At 41.4% G+C, this 22,306-nt stretch overlaps 2 protein-coding genes across 2 annotated transcripts in view; one reads left to right on the top strand and one right to left on the bottom strand.

Annotated features, from left to right (window-relative positions):
• The window catches only part of LOC137424913 (A disintegrin and metalloproteinase with thrombospondin motifs 9), a 218,665-nt gene that overhangs the window by 188,687 nt on the left and 7,672 nt on the right, over positions 1 to 22,306 (bottom strand). The window contains exons 4-5 of the mRNA XM_078776082.1: positions 17,249 to 17,502; positions 16,989 to 17,072 (exon numbers count right to left, since the gene is read on the bottom strand). Of these exons, the coding sequence (XP_078632208.1) occupies positions 16,989 to 17,072; positions 17,249 to 17,502 (338 nt within the window). The remainder of the gene's footprint in view (positions 1 to 16,988; positions 17,073 to 17,248; positions 17,503 to 22,306) is intronic.
• Positions 426 to 9,956, top strand: LOC144891771 (uncharacterized). Its single transcript, XM_078776081.1, has 2 exons — positions 426 to 2,717; positions 8,938 to 9,956. The coding sequence occupies exons 1-2, from the start codon at positions 777 to 779 to the stop codon at positions 8,938 to 8,940; spliced, it is 1,944 nt and encodes a 647-aa protein (XP_078632207.1). The 5' UTR covers positions 426 to 776; the 3' UTR covers positions 8,941 to 9,956.

Below are 22,306 nucleotides of genomic sequence, written 5' to 3'. Positions count from 1 at the left end.
CTACCAACTCCTGCTGTTAACTCCCAAACATATTTTTTTATGTTATCCAATCACAGTGCAGAAATGACAGACTAGAGATCCAAATTAGTGCTGCTATAGCTGCCATTTTACATTTCCATCCATGTAACATGCGCGCTCGCGCGCTCGTATCAATTGGTAATGTCGCGCGCTCGTATCAATTGGTAACGTTGATGTTATTGAATACCTCAGTTGAAAGTTCAGTCTTCCATTCCATCTGTGTGTTGTTCTTGGTATTCATCCTCCAATCTAGCCAGGTAAGATGCTAACTATAATGTTACTCACACTCTTGACTTCAGTTTCTGCATGAAATCATAAACAGGCAGAATAACAGCTGAGCCAGCTAGCACCATGTTAGCTAACGTTAAAGCTAGCCTCATCTATGTACAGTATGTTCCTAATGTCGGTGTAACTTAAACTTTTGTTAATGCCAAACATGAGACATATCTGTTGACTTCTGTATATGAATTGAACCAGAAAGAGGCACGACAGCTGAGCTAGCTACAGTAACTTAGCACAATGTTTCATTGGCCTAGATAGCTAACGTTAGTGTGGAAGAATTTAGATGTTTTAGCTATTAGCACTTTTGATGCCACTAAACATGGTTTAGTCAGCTAAAAAGTACCCTAGTGTAGAACATGACTCAGAACCTCTGTTACCTCACTGAAAACTCAGAGCCTCCTTTCACAGGCACTTTTAACATCATTCGTGATTTCTTATTTGTCATTTAACAGTGATGGTAGACATCGACAGCAAGCATGCCCAAAAGAAAACGGAGTGTAGAACCTGCAGCCCAAAGCTCTCCTCCTACATGCATCCTTCATGTACCATCCATGTCTGATCATGGGGATTTCACGCCCCTCCGTAAAATTAAAGGATCTGCTTCAGAAAAACTGCAACTGCTTCAAAAGATCCGGGATAGACGTCTCAACCAACCGCATGACTCCCCATGTCGTATGCAATCAGTATGTGATCAGATCCCGGCAACTCTTCCTGATGACCTAGAAAGAGTAGGATATCACAGCAAGTGTTATAAGCACTTTGTCCGCCACTTTCATCGTCTGGGAGATGATACAGAACCAGGGCCATCAACCTCATCATGGCATCACTCTCCTCGTAAACCAGGAGGTTCTGCTGAACCCATCTTCCCGCCAGAGTGTATATTTTGTGAGAAAGTTGAGACCAAAGATGCTCATCGCAATACTGAGAGGCCTACAACCTTCCCATCCTTTAAAAACAAAGAAAATGCATGGGAGCAAATCGAAACACGGGCTGAGAAAATGGGTCTCTATCGACTCCATCGAAAGGTGAAAAACAAAGACCTCTTTGCATGTGAGGCCAAACACCATCCGTCATGTTTTAAAGCTTTCCGCACAGCATTCTACAACTATGAGCGTGCGATTCACAGAGCCGAAGCACCAAAGGAGCAGGCTTGCATGTCAGCCGCCCATGAAAAGGCATTCAACTCAGTACTGGAACACATTCAAACCCAGGTCATCCAGCAGAATAAAGTTCTACAGCTTTCTTCCTTGCGCTTGCTCTATGTCGAGGAACTGAAACTGAATGGATATGAGAACTCAAATTATCGGTCAGAGAAACTACTGAAACGCCTACAGAATGACCCAATCAAGGAGCATATCCACTTCACGAAGGTTGATCATGACAAATGTGATGTCATTTCTTTCTGGCTTGTGCACAGCTCAAACATAACAGTTTCCAATGCTCTCGCACGAGCATTCACACTCGGAAGCACAAACAAGAACCAAAATGTTGCCCTCCAACTTCGCCAGGGTATTCTACAGGCTTTCAGAGAGTGTAAAGACCAACCATGGCCACCAACAGCTGAAGACATGGAGCTCAATCCTGAAGACATCCTACCTCCAGACCTTGTCCGCTTTCTCAGCGTGCTAATGACTGGCAAGGAGGGCATCGAGACAGAAAAGGTGAAGCGTCTGGTCTTCTCCATTGGACAAGATCTGTGCCGTGCAGTGTCAGATGGAAAATGGAAGTTACCAAAGCACATTCTCCTCTGTGTGACTGTAAGGCACCTGTTCCGAAGCAAACAGCTCACCACAATACTACACAGGCTTGGACACTCTGAGAGCTACGATTTCGCCTTGGAGTTGGAAACTGCTCTCGCCAAGGTCCTGGATGAAGTCTCAACTTATCGTACACCACAAATTGTGACAGGAGAGGGCAACCTTGTATTCCACTGTGAGTGGGACAACTTGAATAAAACCACTACCAGTGTGCACGGCAGCAACATTGTAAACAGTGCTGGAGGAATCATGGTGCAGGAGGTCAAGCCCGGGTTCGAGAGCAGCAAGGACCGAATGCTACCTACCATCAATAGGTCACAACAGCGTAGCCTGAAGGTCGACACACCAAAAACTCTCCCACCCTTGCACTTTACTCGCGTTGGCCCGAAGTTCCCTGAAGGCTCATCATTCACACCGCCAGCAGAGAATGACACAGTCTATGCCACTACGATGCAAGAGTACTACATCTGGCTCTTCATCAGATACATCGGAAGCTGTGGCCTGCAGCCTGTGCCTGGGCTAGGGGGTTTCACCTCTGCAACTGGTTCTCCCCCACCCAGCAAATCAACAGTCGACTACTGCACGCCTATCCACCAACCGATCACAGACAACGCAGTTGTTCGTGAGCTACTGAAGCGTTCCGAGGCAGCAACTGCTGAGGTGGGTCAGAGATGGGTCCTGAATACATTTGATCTGGGTGTCTGCATGAAAGCCCTTCCCATCATCTGGCGCTGGCCAAATGAATTTGCTAGTCATGTAGTAACGATTGGACCCTTCCACACATCCATGAACTACATCGGGATGCTCACTGGACACAAGATGCGTGGTTCTGGATATGCAGAGATTCTCTTTGAGGCACAACTAGTAACAAGTGGATCTCTCAAAGGTGTTCTCAGTGGAAAGGCCTACGCAAAGTCCCTCTTTTGCCTCAAAACAGTGTGTGAGGCAATGGAGAGGCTGTTGATGGAGAGATTCACTGAGGAGGAGAACATCATGATCTCTGACCCTGCTGTGCTTCTCAGAATGAGTCAAAACATGGGTCTAGACACCTTCATTTTTCAATTATCTGCAATATTGGCTGAGATATGTCAAAAATCGTTTTTTTGATAATGGCAGCAGTAATTTGCATAAAAATGGTATGTGGGACATTTTTTCAGCTTGGGGCCATAGCTAGTCATTTTCTACACATTTTTTCCAATCTAGAAACACTGATTAGAAGTATATCTCCGGGGGGTGCAGGGGGACCTAGCCTTCCTACTAGACTAAAGAGTATTAGTTGCTATTCACCATTATTGGGTGCTATGTAAGAGTATTAGTGGCTATTCACCATTATTGGTGGCTATGTAAGAGTATTAGTTGCTATTCACCATTATTGGTAGCTATGTAAGAGCATTAGTGGCTATTCACCATTATTGGTGGCTATGTAAGAGTATTAGTGGCTATTCACCATTATTGGTAGCTATGTAAGAGCATTAGTGGCTATTCACCATTATTGGTGGCTATGTAAGAGTATTAGTGGCTATGCACCATTATTGGTAGCTATGTAAGAGTATTAGTGGCTATGCACCATTATTGGTAGCTATGTAAGAGTATTAGTTGCTATTCACCATTATTGGTAGCTATGTAAGAGCATTAGTGGCTATTCACCATTATTGGTGGCTATGTCAGAGTATTAGTTGCTATTCACCATTATTGGTAGCTATGTAAGAGCATTAGTGGCTATTCACCATTATTGGTGGCTATGTAAGAGTATTAGTGGCTATGCACCATTATTGGTAGCTATGTAAGAGTATTAGTGGCTATGCACCATTATTGGTAGCTATGTAAGAGTATTAGTTGCTATTCACCATTATTGGTAGCTATGTAAGAGTATTAGTGGCTATTCACCATTATTGGTAGCTATGTAAGAGTATTAGTTGCTATTCACCATTATTGGTAGCTATGTAAGAGTATTAGTGGCTATTCACCATTATTGGTGGCTATGTAAGAGCATTAGTGGCTATTCACCATTATTGGTGGCTATGTCAGAGTATTAGTTGCTATTCACCATTATTGGTAGCTATGTAAGAGTATTAGTGGCTATGCACCATTATTGGTAGCTATGTAAGAGTATTAGTGGCTATTCACCATTATTCGTAGCTATGTAAGAGCATTAGTGGCTATTCACCATTATTGGTGGCTATGTAAGAGTATTAGTGGCTATGCACCATTATTGGTAGCTATGTAAGAGTATTAGTGGCTATGCACCATTATTGGTAGCTATGTAAGAGTATTAGTTGCTATTCACCATTATTGGTAGCTATGTAAGAGTATTAGTGGCTATTCACCATTATTGGTAGCTATGTAAGAGTATTAGTTGCTATTCACCATTATTGGTAGATATGTAAGAGTATTAGTTGCTATTCACCATTATTGGTAGCTATGTAAGAGTATTAGTGGCTATTCACCATTATTCGTAGCTATGTAAGAGCATTAGTGGCTATTCACCATTATTGGTGGCTATGTAAGAGTATTAGTGGCTATGCACCATTATTGGTAGCTATGTAAGAGTATTAGTGGCTATGCACCATTATTGGTAGCTATGTAAGAGTATTAGTTGCTATTCACCATTATTGGTAGCTATGTTAGAGTATTAGTGGCTATGCACCATTATTGGTAGCTATGTAAGAGTATTAGTTGCTATTCACCATTATTGGTAGCTATGTAAGAGTATTAGTTGCTATTCACCATTATTGGTAGCTATGTAAGAGTATTAGTGGCTATTCACCATTATTGGTAGCTATGTAAGAGTATTAGTGGCTATTCACCATTATTCGTAGCTATGTAAGAGTATTAGTGGCTATTCACCATTATTCGTAGCTATGTAAGAGTATTAGTGGCTATGCACCATTATTGGTAGCTATGTAAGAGTATTTGTGGCTATGCACCATTAATGGTAGCTATGTAAGAGTATTAGTGGCTATTCACCATTATTCGTAGCTATGTAAGAGTATTAGTGGCTATGCACCATTATTCGTAGCTATGTAAGAGTATTAGTGGCTATGCACCATTATTGGTAGCTATGTAAGAGTATTAGTGGCTATGCACCATTATTGGTAGCTATGTAAGAGTATTAGTGGCTATGCACCATTATTGGTAGCTATGTAAGATTATTAGTTGCTATTCACCATTATTGGTAGCTATGTAAGAGTATTAGTGGCTATTCACCATTATTGGTAGCTATGTAAGAGTATTAGTTGCTATTCACCATTATTGGGTGCTATGTAAGACTATTAGTGGCTATTCACCATTATTGGTAGCTATGTAAGAGCATTAGTGGCTATTCACCAACCATTATTGGTAGCTATGTAAGAGCATTAGTGGCTATTCACCATTATTGGTAGCTATGTAAGAGCATTAGTGGCTATTCACCAACCATTATTGGTAGCTATGTAAGAGTATTAGTTGCTATTCACTATTATTGGGTGCTATGTAAGACTATTAGTGGCTATTCACCATTATTGGTAGCTATGTAAGAGCATTAGTGGCTATTCACCAACCATTATTGGAAGCTATGTAAGAATATTAGTGGCTATGCACCATTATTGGTAGCTATGTAAGAGTATTAGTTGCTATTCACCATTATTGGGTGCTATGTAAGAGTATTAGTGGCTATTCACCATTATTGGCAGCTATGTAAGAGCATTAGTGGCTATGCACCATTATTGGTAGCTATGTAAGAGTATTAGTGGCTATTCACCATTATTGGCAGCTATGTAAGAGCATTAGTGGCTATGCACCATTATTGGTAGCTATGTAAGAGTATTAGTTGCTATTCACCATTAATGGGTGCTATGTAAGAGTATTAGTGGCTATTCACCATTATTGGTAGCTATGTAAGAGTATTAGTGGCTATGCACCATTATTGGTAGCTATGTAAGAGTATTAGTTGCTATTCACCATTATTGGGTGCTATGTAAGAGTATTAGTGGCTATTCACCATTATTGGTAGCTATGTAAGAGCATTAGTGGCTATGCACCATTATTGGTAGCTATGTAAGAGTATTAGTGGCTATTCACCATTATTTGTAGCTATGTAAGAGCATTAGTGGCTATGCACCATTATTGGTAGCTATGTAAGAGTATTAGTGGCTATTCACCATTAATGGTAGCTATGTAAGAGCATTAGTGGCTATGCACCATTATTGGTAGCTATGTAAGAGTATTAGTGGCTATGCACCATTATTGGTAGCTATGTAAGAGTATTAGTGGCTATGCACCATTATTGGTAGCTATGTAAGATTATTAGTTGCTATTCACCATTATTGGTAGCTATGTAAGAGTATTAGTGGCTATTCACCATTATTGGTAGCTATGTAAGAGTATTAGTTGCTATTCACCATTATTGGTAGCTATGTAAGATTATTAGTTGCTATTCACCATTATTGGTAGCTATGTAAGAGTATTAGTGGCTATTCACCATTATTGGTAGCTATGTAAGAGTATTAGTTGCTATTCACCATTATTGGTAGCTATGTAAGAGTATTCGTGGCTATTCACCATTATTGGTAGCTATGTAAGAGTATTAGTTGCTATTCACCATTATTGGTAGCTATGTAAGAGTATTCGTGGATATTCACCATTATTGGTGGCTATGTAAGAGTATTAGTTGCTATTCACCATTATTGGTAGCTATATAAGAGTATTCGTGGATATTCAGCATTATTGGTGGCTATGTAAGAGTATTCGTTGATATTCACCATTATTGGTAGCTATGTAAGAGTATTCGTTGATATTCACCATTATTGGTAGCTATGTAAGAGTATCAGTGGCTATTCACCATTATTGGTAGCTATGTAAGCGTATTCGTGGATATTCACCATTATTGGTAGCTATGTAAGAGTATTCGTGGATATTCACCATTATTGGTAGCTATGTAAGAGTATTCGTTGATATTCACCATTATTGGTAGCTATGTAAGAGTATTCGTGGATATTCACCATTATTGGTAGCTATGTAAGAGTATTCGTTGATATTCACCATTATTGGTAGCTATGTAAGAGTATTCGTGGATATTCACCATTATTGGTAGCTATGTAAGAGTATTCGTTGATATTCACCATTATTGGTGGCTATGTAAGAGTATTAGTGGCTATTCACCATTATTTGTCGCTATGTAAGAGTATTCGTGGATATTCACCATTATTTGTAGCTATGTAAGAGTATTCGTGGATATTCACCATTATTGGTAGCTATGTAAGAGTATTCGTGGATATTCACCATTATTGGTAGCTATGTAAGAGTATTCGTGGATATTCACCATTATTTGTAGCTATGTAAGAGTATTCGTTGATATTCACCATTATTGGTGGCTATGTAAGAGTATTAGTGGCTATTCACCATTATTTGTAGCTATGTAAGAGTATTCGTGGATATTCACCATTATTGGTAGCTATGTAAGAGTATTCGTGGATATTCACCATTATTGGTAGCTATGTAGGAGTATTCGTGGATATTCACCATTATTGGTAGCTATGTAAGAGTATTCGTGGATATTCACCATTATTTGTAGCTATGTAAGTAGTCTAGTAGGAAGACTAGGTCCCCCTGCACCCCCCGGAGATATACTTCTAATCAGTGTTTCTAGATTGGAAAAAATGTGTAGAAAATGACTAGCTATGGCCCCAAGCTGAAAAAATGTCCCACATACCATTTTTATGCAAATTACTGCTGCCATTATCAAAAAAACGATTTTTGACATATCTCAGCCAATATTGCAGATAATTGAAAAATGAAGGTGTCTAGACCCATGTTTTGAAGGGCATAGATCATGATAGAACTATTCATAACATGATTACATGTGTCTATGGTATACTAGTATGCATATTAATGCTGTAATTACAAAATAATCAGTTTTACAAATGATAAGGATACGTTAATACTGCAGATAACTTAACATGGTACATAAGGGGTCTAAACCCAGGTATTTTCAAGGTTAAATGTCAACAAGATGCTCCTGAGTCTTGCATAGGGGCGGGACATTGGCAGTAACATTGGTACCACTCAACTTTTCTTCCCACCATTGACTTTGTATTGCGAGAGATTTTCACTTGCTTATTTAAAGGTTTCTCACCCAGCCCACGTAAAATCTACCAACTCCTGCTGTTAACTCCCAAACATATTTTTTTATGTTATCCAATCACAGTGCAGAAATGACAGACTAGAGATCCAAATTAGTGCTGCTATAGCTGCCATTTTACATTTCCATCCATGTAACATGCGCGCTCGCGCGCTCGTATCAATTGGTAATGTCGCGCGCTCGTATCAATTGGTAACGTTGATGTTATTGAATACCTCAGTTGAAAGTTCAGTCTTCCATTCCATCTGTGTGTTGTTCTTGGTATTCATCCTCCAATCTAGCCAGGTAAGATGCTAACTATAATGTTACTCACACTCTTGACTTCAGTTTCTGCATGAAATCATAAACAGGCAGAATAACAGCTGAGCCAGCTAGCACCATGTTAGCTAACGTTAAAGCTAGCCTCATCTATGTACAGTATGTTCCTAATGTCGGTGTAACTTAAACTTTTGTTAATGCCAAACATGAGACATATCTGTTGACTTCTGTATATGAATTGAACCAGAAAGAGGCACGACAGCTGAGCTAGCTACAGTAACTTAGCACAATGTTTCATTGGCCTAGATAGCTAACGTTAGTGTGGAAGAATTTAGATGTTTTAGCTATTAGCACTTTTGATGCCACTAAACATGGTTTAGTCAGCTAAAAAGTACCCTAGTGTAGAACATGACTCAGAACCTCTGTTACCTCACTGAAAACTCAGAGCCTCCTTTCACAGGCACTTTTAACATCATTCGTGATTTCTTATTTGTCATTTAACAGTGATGGTAGACATCGACAGCAAGCATGCCCAAAAGAAAACGGAGTGTAGAACCTGCAGCCCAAAGCTCTCCTCCTACATGCATCCTTCATGTACCATCCATGTCTGATCATGGGGATTTCACGCCCCTCCGTAAAATTAAAGGATCTGCTTCAGAAAAACTGCAACTGCTTCAAAAGATCCGGGATAGACGTCTCAACCAACCGCATGACTCCCCATGTCGTATGCAATCAGTATGTGATCAGATCCCGGCAACTCTTCCTGATGACCTAGAAAGAGTAGGATATCACAGCAAGTGTTATAAGCACTTTGTCCGCCACTTTCATCGTCTGGGAGATGATACAGAACCAGGGCCATCAACCTCATCATGGCATCACTCTCCTCGTAAACCAGGAGGTTCTGCTGAACCCATCTTCCCGCCAGAGTGTATATTTTGTGAGAAAGTTGAGACCAAAGATGCTCATCGCAATACTGAGAGGCCTACAACCTTCCCATCCTTTAAAAACAAAGAAAATGCATGGGAGCAAATCGAAACACGGGCTGAGAAAATGGGTCTCTATCGACTCCATCGAAAGGTGAAAAACAAAGACCTCTTTGCATGTGAGGCCAAACACCATCCGTCATGTTTTAAAGCTTTCCGCACAGCATTCTACAACTATGAGCGTGCGATTCACAGAGCCGAAGCACCAAAGGAGCAGGCTTGCATGTCAGCCGCCCATGAAAAGGCATTCAACTCAGTACTGGAACACATTCAAACCCAGGTCATCCAGCAGAATAAAGTTCTACAGCTTTCTTCCTTGCGCTTGCTCTATGTCGAGGAACTGAAACTGAATGGATATGAGAACTCAAATTATCGGTCAGAGAAACTACTGAAACGCCTACAGAATGACCCAATCAAGGAGCATATCCACTTCACGAAGGTTGATCATGACAAATGTGATGTCATTTCTTTCTGGCTTGTGCACAGCTCAAACATAACAGTTTCCAATGCTCTCGCACGAGCATTCACACTCGGAAGCACAAACAAGAACCAAAATGTTGCCCTCCAACTTCGCCAGGGTATTCTACAGGCTTTCAGAGAGTGTAAAGACCAACCATGGCCACCAACAGCTGAAGACATGGAGCTCAATCCTGAAGACATCCTACCTCCAGACCTTGTCCGCTTTCTCAGCGTGCTAATGACTGGCAAGGAGGGCATCGAGACAGAAAAGGTGAAGCGTCTGGTCTTCTCCATTGGACAAGATCTGTGCCGTGCAGTGTCAGATGGAAAATGGAAGTTACCAAAGCACATTCTCCTCTGTGTGACTGTAAGGCACCTGTTCCGAAGCAAACAGCTCACCACAATACTACACAGGCTTGGACACTCTGAGAGCTACGATTTCGCCTTGGAGTTGGAAACTGCTCTCGCCAAGGTCCTGGATGAAGTCTCAACTTATCGTACACCACAAATTGTGACAGGAGAGGGCAACCTTGTATTCCACTGTGAGTGGGACAACTTGAATAAAACCACTACCAGTGTGCACGGCAGCAACATTGTAAACAGTGCTGGAGGAATCATGGTGCAGGAGGTCAAGCCCGGGTTCGAGAGCAGCAAGGACCGAATGCTACCTACCATCAATAGGTCACAACAGCGTAGCCTGAAGGTCGACACACCAAAAACTCTCCCACCCTTGCACTTTACTCGCGTTGGCCCGAAGTTCCCTGAAGGCTCATCATTCACACCGCCAGCAGAGAATGACACAGTCTATGCCACTACGATGCAAGAGTACTACATCTGGCTCTTCATCAGATACATCGGAAGCTGTGGCCTGCAGCCTGTGCCTGGGCTAGGGGGTTTCACCTCTGCAACTGGTTCTCCCCCACCCAGCAAATCAACAGTCGACTACTGCACGCCTATCCACCAACCGATCACAGACAACGCAGTTGTTCGTGAGCTACTGAAGCGTTCCGAGGCAGCAACTGCTGAGGTGGGTCAGAGATGGGTCCTGAATACATTTGATCTGGGTGTCTGCATGAAAGCCCTTCCCATCATCTGGCGCTGGCCAAATGAATTTGCTAGTCATGTAGTAACGATTGGACCCTTCCACACATCCATGAACTACATCGGGATGCTCACTGGACACAAGATGCGTGGTTCTGGATATGCAGAGATTCTCTTTGAGGCACAACTAGTAACAAGTGGATCTCTCAAAGGTGTTCTCAGTGGAAAGGCCTACGCAAAGTCCCTCTTTTGCCTCAAAACAGTGTGTGAGGCAATGGAGAGGCTGTTGATGGAGAGATTCACTGAGGAGGAGAACATCATGATCTCTGACCCTGCTGTGCTTCTCAGAATGAGTCAAAACATGGGTCTAGACACCTTCATTTTTCAATTATCTGCAATATTGGCTGAGATATGTCAAAAATCGTTTTTTTGATAATGGCAGCAGTAATTTGCATAAAAATGGTATGTGGGACATTTTTTCAGCTTGGGGCCATAGCTAGTCATTTTCTACACATTTTTTCCAATCTAGAAACACTGATTAGAAGTATATCTCCGGGGGGTGCAGGGGGACCTAGCCTTCCTACTAGACTAAAGAGTATTAGTTGCTATTCACCATTATTGGGTGCTATGTAAGAGTATTAGTGGCTATTCACCATTATTGGTTGCTATGTAAGAGTATTAGTGGCTATGCACCATTATTGGTAGCTATGTAAGAGTATTAGTTGCTATTCACCATTATTGGGTGCTATGTAAGAGTATTAGTGGCTATTCACCATTATTGGTAGCTATGTAAGAGCATTAGTGGCTATGCACCATTATTGGTAGCTATGTAAGAGTATTAGTGGCTATTCACCATTATTTGTAGCTATGTAAGAGTATTCGTGGCTATGCACCATTATTGGTAGCTATGTAAGAGTATTAGTGGCTATTCACCATTATTTGTAGCTATGTAAGAGTACTAGTGGCGATTCACCATTATTGGTAGCTATGTAAGAGTATTCGTGGCTATTCACCATTATTTGTAGCTATGTAAGAGTATTAGTGGCTATTCACCATTATTTGTAGCTATGTAAGAGTATTAGTGGCTATTCACCATTATTTGTAGCTATGTAAGAGTACTAGTGGCGATTCACCATTATTGGTAGCTATGTAAGAGTATTCGTGGCTATTCACCATTATTTGTAGCTATGTAAGAGTATTAGTGGCTATTCACCATTATTTGTAGCTATGTAAGAGTATGAGTGGCTATTCACCATTATTTGTAGCTATGTAAGAGTACTAGTGGCGATTCACCATTATTGGTGGCTATGGAAGAGTATTAGTGGCTATGCACCATTATTGGTAGCTATGTAAGAGTATTAGTGGCTATTCACCATTATTTGTAGCTATGTAAGAGTATTAGTGGCTATTCACCATTATTTGTAGCTATGTAAGAGTACTAGTGGCGATTCACCATTATTGGTAGCTATGTAAGAGTATTCGTGGATATTCACCATTATTGGCAGCTATGTAAGAATATTCGTGGCTATTCACCATTATTGGCAGCTATGTAAGAGTATTATTTGCTATTCGCCATTATTGGTGGCTATGTAAGAGTATTCGTGGATATTCACCATTATTGGTGGCTATGTAAGAGTATTAGTGGCTATTCACCACTATTGGTACCTATGGAAGAGTATTAGTGGCTATTCACCATTATTGGTAGCTATGTAAGAGTACTCGTGACAATTCACCATTATTGGTAGCGATGTAAGAGTACTCGTGGCTATTCACCATTATTGGTAGCTATGTAAGAGTACTCGTGGCTATTCACCATTATTGGTGGCTATGTAAGAGTATTAGTGGCTATTCACCATTATTGGTAGCTATGTAAGAGTACTCGTGGCTATGCACCATTATTGGTAGCTATGTAAGAGTACTCGTGGCTATTCACCATTATTGGTAGCGATGTCAGAATATTAGTGGCTATTCACCATTATTGGCAGCTATGTAAGAGTATTAGTGGCTATTCACCATTATTGGCAGCTATATAAGAGTATTAGTTGCTATTCGCCATTATTGGTAGCTATGTAAGAGTATTCGTGGATATTCACCATTATTGGTGGCTATGTAAGAGTATTAGTGGCTATTCACCATTATTGGTAGCTATTTTTTTAATTTTTTTTTTTGTATACTGAATCGAGGCTCGTGAAAGAGCTAACATTTATTTCACAAACAAATCAACCAGACAAACAAAATATACAAAATGAGGGAGCGGAATACAAGATGGGGAGAGAAGGGGAAGCACACAACCACAACATTTGAGAGCAGGGAGAAGTGTGGGAGGGAGAGGGCTTGGGGGCAGGAGGCATGGGAAGGGGAGGGGTGGGGGGGGGAAGGTATAAAACACAAGGGGACCGAAATTAGCGGGGGTAGAAAAGATCAAGGTTTTGGATGGGGGAGGATAAGAGATGGTGGTGAACAGCTGTTTTAAAGACCTGGAGGGTGGAGTGGGATTGAAGAGAGTGAGGGAGTTTGTTCCAGAGGCGGGAGAAAAGAGGAGTGAAGGTGAGCAGAAAGTCTTGATTTTGGCAGTTTAACCATAAGAGGGTTGCAGACAGATCTTGTGCGACCTGTAGGAATATTTGGGGGACAGATCCCAGAGAGGGCTGGGGGGGCAAGGCCAGAGAGGAGTCGGTAGAAGACGGAAAGACCACCAACCTGCCTGCGGTGAGTGAGTGAAAGGCCCTTGGAGTTAGCTTCATCGCGGGAGATTCCAATGATTCTGAACGCTTTGGTTTCAACAGCGTGAAGATGGGCTAGGTGTGAGGCAGGAGCACCAGACCAGAGGGGAGAGCAGTATTCCATAGAGCTGCGGATGAAAGCCTTGTATGTGGTGAGGAGCTCAGGTGTGCCAAGGAAGGACTTCGCACGACGGAGGATGCCCAGTCGGCGACTGGCTTTGGAGGCCAGATTTGAAATGTGGTTTTCCCAGGAAAGATCATGGCAAATAGTGAGACCCAAAAGCTTGAGTGACAGAACTTCTTGGAGAGGATTATTCAGAAAGTGGATGGGAGGGTTTTCCAGTCGGTCTTTTCGGAGAGACATCGTAAGAGTGTGAGATTTATCAGGATTGAAAGACATGTTCCATTTGTTTGCCCAGTCTGTGATTTTGTCCAGGTCTGCAGAGAGTGAGGAGGCTGCAGACTGCCGATCTGAGGGATGAGGAATGGAGCGACAGAGAGTAGAGTCGTCAGCAAAGAGATAGAGAGGATTTTCAAGAGAGTCAGAGAGATCATTGATGAAGACCATAGCTATGTAATATGTAATAGCTATGTAAGAGTATTCGTGGATATTCACCATTATTGGTAGCTATGTAAGAGTATTCGTGGATATTCACCATTATTGGTAGCTATGTAAGAGTATTCGTTGATATTCACCCTTATTGGTAGCTATGTCAGAGCATTAGTGGCTATTCACCATTATTGGTAGCTATGTAAGAGTATTCATGGATATTCACCATTATTGGTAGCTATGTAAGAGTATTCGTTGATATTCACCATTATTGGTAGCTATGTAAGAGCATTAGTGGCTATTCACCATTATTGGTAGCTATGGAAGAGTATTCGTGGATATTCACCATTATTGGTAGCTATGTAAGAGCATTAGTGGCTATTCACCATTATTGGTAGCTATGTAAGAGTATTCATGGATATTCACCATTATTGGTAGCTATGTAAGAGTATTCGTTGATATTCACCATTATTGGTAGCTATGTAAGAGCATTAGTGGCTATTCACCATTATTGGTAGCTATGGAAGAGTATTCGTTGATATTCACCATTATTGGTAGCTATGTAAGAGCATTAGTGGCTATTCACCATTATTGGTAGCTATGTAAGAGTATTCGTGGATATTCACCATTATTGGTAGCTATGTAAGAGTATTCGTTGATATTCACCATTATTGGTAGCTATGTAAGAGTATTCGTGGATATTCACCATTATTGGTAGCTATGTAAGAGTATTCGTGGATATTCACCATTATTGGTAGCTATGTAAGAGCATTAGTGGCTATTCACCATTATTGGTAGCTATGGAAGAGTATTCGTGGATATTCACCATTATTGGTAGCTATGTAAGAGTATTCGTGGATATTCACCATTATTGGCAGCTATATAAGAGTATTCGTGGATATTCAGCATTATTGGTGGCTATGTAAGAGTATTCGTTGATATTCACCATTATTGGTAGCTATGTAAGAGTATTCGTTGATATTCACCATTATTGGTAGCTATGTAAGAGTATCAGTGGCTATTCACCATTATTGGTAGCTATGTAAGCGTATTCGTGGATATTCACCATTATTGGTGGCTATGTAAGAGTATTCGTGGATATTCACCATTATTGGTAGCTATGTAAGAGTATTCGTTGATATTCACCATTATTGGTAGCTATGTAAGAGTATTCGTGGATATTCACCATTATTGGTAGCTATGTAAGAGTATTCGTGGATATTCACCATTATTGGTAGCTATGTAAGAGTATTCGTTGATATTCACCATTATTGGTGGCTATGTAAGAGTATTAGTGGCTATTCACCATTATTTGTAGCTATGTAAGAGTATTCGTGGATATTCACCATTATTTGTAGCTATGTAAGAGTATTCGTGGATATTCACCATTATTGGTAGCTATGTAAGAGTATTCGTGGATATTCACCATTATTGGCAGCTATATAAGAGTATTCGTGGATATTCAGCATTATTGGTGGCTATGTAAGAGTATTCGTTGATATTCACCATTATTGGTAGCTATGTAAGAGTATTCGTTGATATTCACCATTATTGGTAGCTATGTAAGAGTATCAGTGGCTATTCACCATTATTGGTAGCTATGTAAGCGTATTCGTGGATATTCACCATTATTGGTGGCTATGTAAGAGTATTCGTGGATATTCACCATTATTGGTAGCTATGTAAGAGTATTCGTTGATATTCACCATTATTGGTAGCTATGTAAGAGTATTCGTGGATATTCACCATTATTGGTAGCTATGTAAGAGTATTCGTGGATATTCACCATTATTGGTAGCTATGTAAGAGTATTCGTTGATATTCACCATTATTGGTGGCTATGTAAGAGTATTAGTGGCTATTCACCATTATTTGTAGCTATGTAAGAGTATTCGTGGATATTCACCATTATTTGTAGCTATGTAAGAGTATTCGTGGATATTCACCATTATTGGTAGCTATGTAAGAGTATTCGTGGATATTCACCATTATTGGTAGCTATGTAAGAGTATTCGTGGATATTCACCATTATTTGTAGCTATGTAAGAGTATTCGTTGATATTCACCATTATTGGTGGCTATGTAAGAGTATTAGTGGCTATTCACCATTATTTGTAGCTATGTAAGAGTATTCGTGGATATTCACCATTATTGGTGGCTATGTAAGAGTATTCGTGGATATTCACCATTATTGGTAGCTATGTAAGAGTATTCGTTGATATTCACCATTATTGGTAGCTATGTAAGAGTATTAGTGGCTATTCACCATTATTGGTAGCTATGTAAGAGTATTCGTGGATATTCACCATTATTGGTAGCTATGTAAGAGTATTCGTGGATATTCACCATTATTTGTAGCTATGTAAGAGTATTCGTGGATATTCACCATTATTGGTAGCTATGTAAGAGTATTCGTGGATATTCACCATTATTGGTGGCTATGTAAGAGTATTAGTGGCTATTCACCATTATTGGTAGCTATGTAAGAGTATTCGTGGATATTCACCATTATTGGTAGCTATGTAAGAGTATTAGTGGCTATTCACCATTATTTGTAGCTATGTAAGAGTATTCGTGGATATTCACCATTATTGGTAGCTATGTAAGAGTATTCGTGGATATTCACCATTATTGGTAGCTATGTAAGAGTATTCGTTGATATTCACCATTATTGGTCGCTATGTAAGAATTAGCTGCAGTCAAAACAAGATTGCAGCAGCGAAATTCTCCCCAAAATAACAATGACCCTGCACGTGTTAAATGTAACTTTATACCAAGTAAGGAATGCACATCTTTTACCTGTTTGTCGTGAATCACAATGAGTTTGACCAGCACGATATTAACTTGGTTGCCGATGCTTGGATCACGAAAGATCGAAGCCACCTGTAAAGAATCAGGCGATGAACTGCGTGACAAGTCTCGACAACATTACATTCAGTCCAGATGATAACGAATCGCTGCTCGCACGTGCGCTCCGAGAACAAAAGAGAAAAAGATTACGAGACAAAGAAAGAGAATGACTTGATGGAAGGAGAAAGCAAAAGCGTGCTGTAGCTTACAATGGCGATAAGGGTGAGGATATAGTGCTGCAAGTTCCTTCCATGGTGCTGCTCCATCTGAGAATCCATGGCGACCATAACCTCCACATAACGTGGGTATGACATGAAACGCTTCTGTCTTCTTCGTGCAGGAGAGGACATCTCCTTGGGAGCTTGACTATGATGGGAAGGCGTTTTCGAGTTTCTCGAATGAGAGCCAAATCCTCTGTGCTTCCTTGCTTTGTGCTGAAGAGGATGAAGCTTGGTGAGGTTCCCTTGAAACAAGCATTTCATTTTCAAAGATGTATTAGCTCAATGTCAAGTATTTCAAAAGTAAACAAAGGTAAAGCTTCCTTTGCAATGCATAGATCATTTGGTTGTCTGGCTTAATCTCCATTGAAAGTTGAAACAAAAAACTTAAACTTTAAAATGTAAGTGCACCGTACTGCGCTTGAGCAACAACGTGCATGACTGAAGACATTGTATGAGCCACCAATGTCGGCATTGGTCAAGCTTTATACATTTGATTCATTCATTCATACATACATACATGCATACATACATACATACATACATACATACATTTAAAGGTGTATATAAAGTGCTCGAGCCGAAGGCAGACCCAGTGTTGCTGCCACAGTCACATGGCAAGAATTACAATTGGTGTATTGAAATTGCCTTCCCCGCAGTAGCCAGAACAGGAAATTTGAATTTGGCCAGGGTGCTGGCGATAACTTTCATACTCTTTGTTGAAAGACAATGGGAATTTTAATGTCCACCAAATAATGCGAGCAAATGGAACCCCAGCTTAACTTCCATCCGAGGGACGGAGCACTTTGTGATGCAACACCCTGCATGTGCAGCTTCAATCCGTAAGTTTGTAGTCGGTTCGAGAATGTAACTCAAACTAAACAGTCCAAAATGGTAAGGGCACTACTACCTTTGCACCATCCTGTCAGGATTTGTGCAGGACCAGACACCCAAATTTAAGTTAAGTATTTTCAATGAACAAGTTCTTGTATAAAAAAAGACTGTTGCAGGCAATCCTTAAAAAATAAATAAAATAAATTCTTTAAAAAACTACTTGAAATGAATAAATAATTAAAATAATATTAAATAAATTAAGTTTCCTTATCTATCTATAATTCCAGCAATCTCTGTGTGTATGTTTGTATGTTTGTATGTTTGTATGTATGTTTGTCTGTGACCGCTGTTTCTCGACAACTACCGGTCCGATATACTTGAAACTTGCCAGGTATATTGCTGGGGGCCCGAGGATGTGCCTTTTCAAGGTTTTAAATTAATCGCAGAAGTAGTTACCGAGCTATGTCCAAAAAACGATTCAACCAATCAGAGAGCAGCGAGCTATCACGTGCGCCGAACGTGGCGAACAGACTCTGCCTCGGATGGCACATTTGAGAGCGTATTCATTTATTTCCCGTCGGCAAACTATGTTGCCGTTAAACTATGTTTTAAAACTAATTAAAACTAATTTGCGATTCATCGTAACTGCGATTTGCGACCTTCCGGACAGTGAGGACTGCACTTCCGGCAGCCAATCACAGAACGCGTTATTGCGTAGGCGTGGCCGATGTGAGAGCGAGCTGAGCCCAGCGCGTGCGCCATTACGGTACGTAATTCGATTTCTTCCAGAGAAAATAATAATTTCTCGATTTCTTATGCGCATTATTTCTCCCAATTCAGTCAGAGCGAAGGGCGGAAGCGAAGAGCGTTGTTTTTTTTGTTTACGGGCGTACGGGCGGGGTAGAGCGTACGGGTAGCGTTTTTTGTTTTTTTTGGCAAGGAACGGGCACCCACGTACGGGCATGCCCTAGTTTATATAATACTAGCAGAAGTACCCGGCGTTGCCGGGCGGGGGACGGGACGGGGGGGGGGAGGGGAGGGGAGGAGAGGGAAGGGGGAAGGGGGGAAAGGGGGAGGGGAGGGGGGGAAGGGGAGGGGGCAGGGGGGAAAGGGGGAGGGGGGAAGGGGGAAGAAGGGTGAGGGGGAGGGGGGAAGAAGGGGGAGGGGGAGGGGAGTGCGGAAAAAGGGGGGAAGGGGGAGGGGCGGGAGGGGGGAAGGGGAGGGGAGGGAGGGGCGGGGGAGGCAGGAGAGGAAGGGGGTTCATATATATGCTGGTGGGTGAATGTGGCATTCATCACGTTTCTGAGTTAAGTGTGATGTTGATCAGGAAGAAGAAGAAGCCGTACCACCAACTTCATATACTTCCGAAAATGTTTGATTTATTTGTATTCAAATGTCTGGTGATTGTTTTGTATTCACTTATGCGAATGTGTACTTGTATATAACTGTCATTAATTTTAAAAGGCTTAGGCACTATGGAGCGATTTTTTTTTTTTTTGCCAAAAATACTCCCATGCACTCCCTGATGAAACTCTGAAAGTTTGACGAAAATCCGTTCAGCCAACTCTGAGAAAAATGCCGACACACAGACCAACATCTTTCTTAAATAGTAGATACCGGTGAAAAGTGTGCGGCACTCAATCAAAATGCTTGAGATACGTCTGTCGTGTTTGCAAAGTGTGTGTTCAAATGGTATGAAATGATTTAAACTGTATCGTGCAGCGCAGCACTCTTGAATCAACTGAAGTCAGGTTTGAAAGATTGTTCCGATTGTCATAGTCATGCCGCATGCCCTGAACCACCTTGTCTGCATGAATCCAAAGCAGTGTGCCAAAATAAAAAATAAAAACCGCTGTTGGACTTTAAAGGCCCTTATCTCCCTCCTACCGGCTCCCATTCCAGCCTTTGCCAAAAAACCCTTTCAGAGGCCTTCTCTTGTTGTGGTGATCTTTCTTCGCAATACGTCAAGACCACAAACCCCACAAGGGCACTGCACCCGATGGTCATTTCCCTTGATTTGACTTTTTTGCATGGCATACTCAGCCGGGCCAGTAACGGTCTAATATTGCGGAAAACCTCAAAAAGAACAGCCTAGCACTGGCCAAGAAGTAGCATATGGGGCCAATTCGTTGTTCAGAAAAAAAATATACACAAAAAGTACAGCAAGGTCTTCTGAAATGGCGTGAGGAAAAGTTTAGATTCCAACCCAGGCACCATCCAGTATGTGGGAAAACCGTTTTAGAGGAACGTGAAACTGAGCTTCCATAATACGCGTATGTGAATGAAACCACCCAACCGTTGGGAACAAACCAGAAATCCGATGATTTACACGTGAGACTAATTTGAGCAGCAGCAACAATGTTCTCAATAACTTCCTTGTAACAAATACAGCATTCATGTTTTTCCTTGCAGGTGCAGCCTTCACTGCATGTCCCCCAAGTTAGGTTCACAGAATATACTTTGCCTGCTGGCTCCGGGGCAGTCTTACACATGACCCGAAAAGCATCATTTTAAAAAATTTGCATCTTCCCACTGTTTTTTCGTGATATTACCGTGATTGTTTGGCTTAGCCTGGTGCTGGCCTAGCGGTTAGGGTACCGGCTTGGAATCCAAGGATCCTGGGTTTGAATCCCGGTCGATCGCTGAATTAACGCCAGGTGGGTCGACTCAGCCTGTCATCCTTCCGAGGTCCGCAAATTGAGTACCCGTTCAGTGGTAATTCCCAGTGTGTCGCAAGAGGCGACTAACAGGGTTGGGTGGCAGGAAGGGCATCCGGCCATAAAACATTGCTTCAAAAAAGGGGATCAAAGTGCCCGAAAAAGGCCAACCCCCGCTCTGCGGGGGAAAATGGCCTCTAAGGGTGGTTCATCACCATGGATGGCCAAGTCGATCTGGCTGAGAAAAGCGTGAAGCAATTGGCTTGGTGGTAAAACTGCACCTCAACCGTGCTAAGGTCACTGTTGTCCTTTTGTCAAAGATCAGCCTACTATCCAGCTATTCATGGGATGTAGATTTTAGACAATGGAAATTATAGATTTGAAAGGAAGAAAGAATGAAAACAGAGTAACCGATACATTTTAACATCTTTCACTTGGAGCGACTGATTAACAGCAGTTAGCAGGGAAATACATCAATGGCACACGCAGAGAGACACAGCAGACAGTACACAACAGACAGTACACAAAGCTACTTGACGAGCAACAGGCCTAGGAGTGAAGTTTTGCGGGCCGTGTACGTCTCTGCTTAAAACACACCAAACGCTCACCTAAGCAGCCCCCCCACCTATGAGCATATCATAGATATGTAACACTCGAACATCTGCGATGTGACCTATATGCAGCACTGGCCTCTTGGGTGACTCCCCACGTATGGGGCCCTGTCTGTTCAGCTTCCGAATTCACCTGCCCCCCCCCCCCCCCCCAAATCCCATTCACGTTCCCTCTGCTTCCCAATGGAGCGCACGCTTCGTCAGACCCTCATCAAACGCCAAAGGCTAATTGTATGTAATGGTGCTGTGCAAGTTTGTGTAACACTTTGCCTTCAATGTAAACCTTTGTTAGTGTTCATTCACGAAACAGATGTGGGACATGTATTGTTAGCGATGTAATGTTTCATTATTCGATCATTTAAAACATACTTTTGAGAAATGTGCATGATTACCTATTATGTCATTTTTTAAACATTTGCACAAGAGGAACGAAAGAGAAACTTTGCTTCTTTTGACACTTCAAAAAAGCTTTAAAAAAAAAAAAAACAACTAAAAAGCCAAAAGATCAAGAAATGCAGTTTGACACTGAAAAAAGAAAAAAAAGAAACTGAAAAAAAAAGAGCCAGGAAAATGTAGGCCAATATGTTTGCTGAGTTAAGGGGCAAATTACTTGATGAATCGAACTCAAGTTTGAAAAACCTGAGAAACTTGAAATAGGGCACCACGTTGGCACATTGTTAACTACTTCTAAAGACATCACGGAAGGACTATCAGGACCAACAAGTAAATCGAAATTCGTAACCATCAATGACATGGAATCTTTTACAGAAGAGAAAATATAATATTCAAACATATCTAAAAAGAGCTTGTTACAATGCTGGAAGCTCACGTATGTCAATGGTCACAATGAAGGAGTTTGATGCTGACACTAAACAAAACTCTCAAATCCAATCTCTCAAAATGTCTTATAATCTGACCATTCCAGGCTTACGAATAAGGAAGACTTA

The sequence above is a fragment of the Myxine glutinosa genome, chromosome 4, assembly GCF_964187855.1.
Source record: "Myxine glutinosa chromosome 4, kmMyxGlut1.1, whole genome shotgun sequence".
Taxonomy (NCBI): Eukaryota; Metazoa; Chordata; class Myxini; order Myxiniformes; family Myxinidae; genus Myxine; species Myxine glutinosa.
This window is presented reverse-complemented; position numbering and strand designations above follow the sequence as displayed.

Coding starts and splice junctions, on each gene's coding strand:
- LOC144891771 (XM_078776081.1), top strand. CDS start 777: ATGCCCAAAAGAAAACGGAGTGTAGAACCTGCAGCCCAAAGCTCTCCT.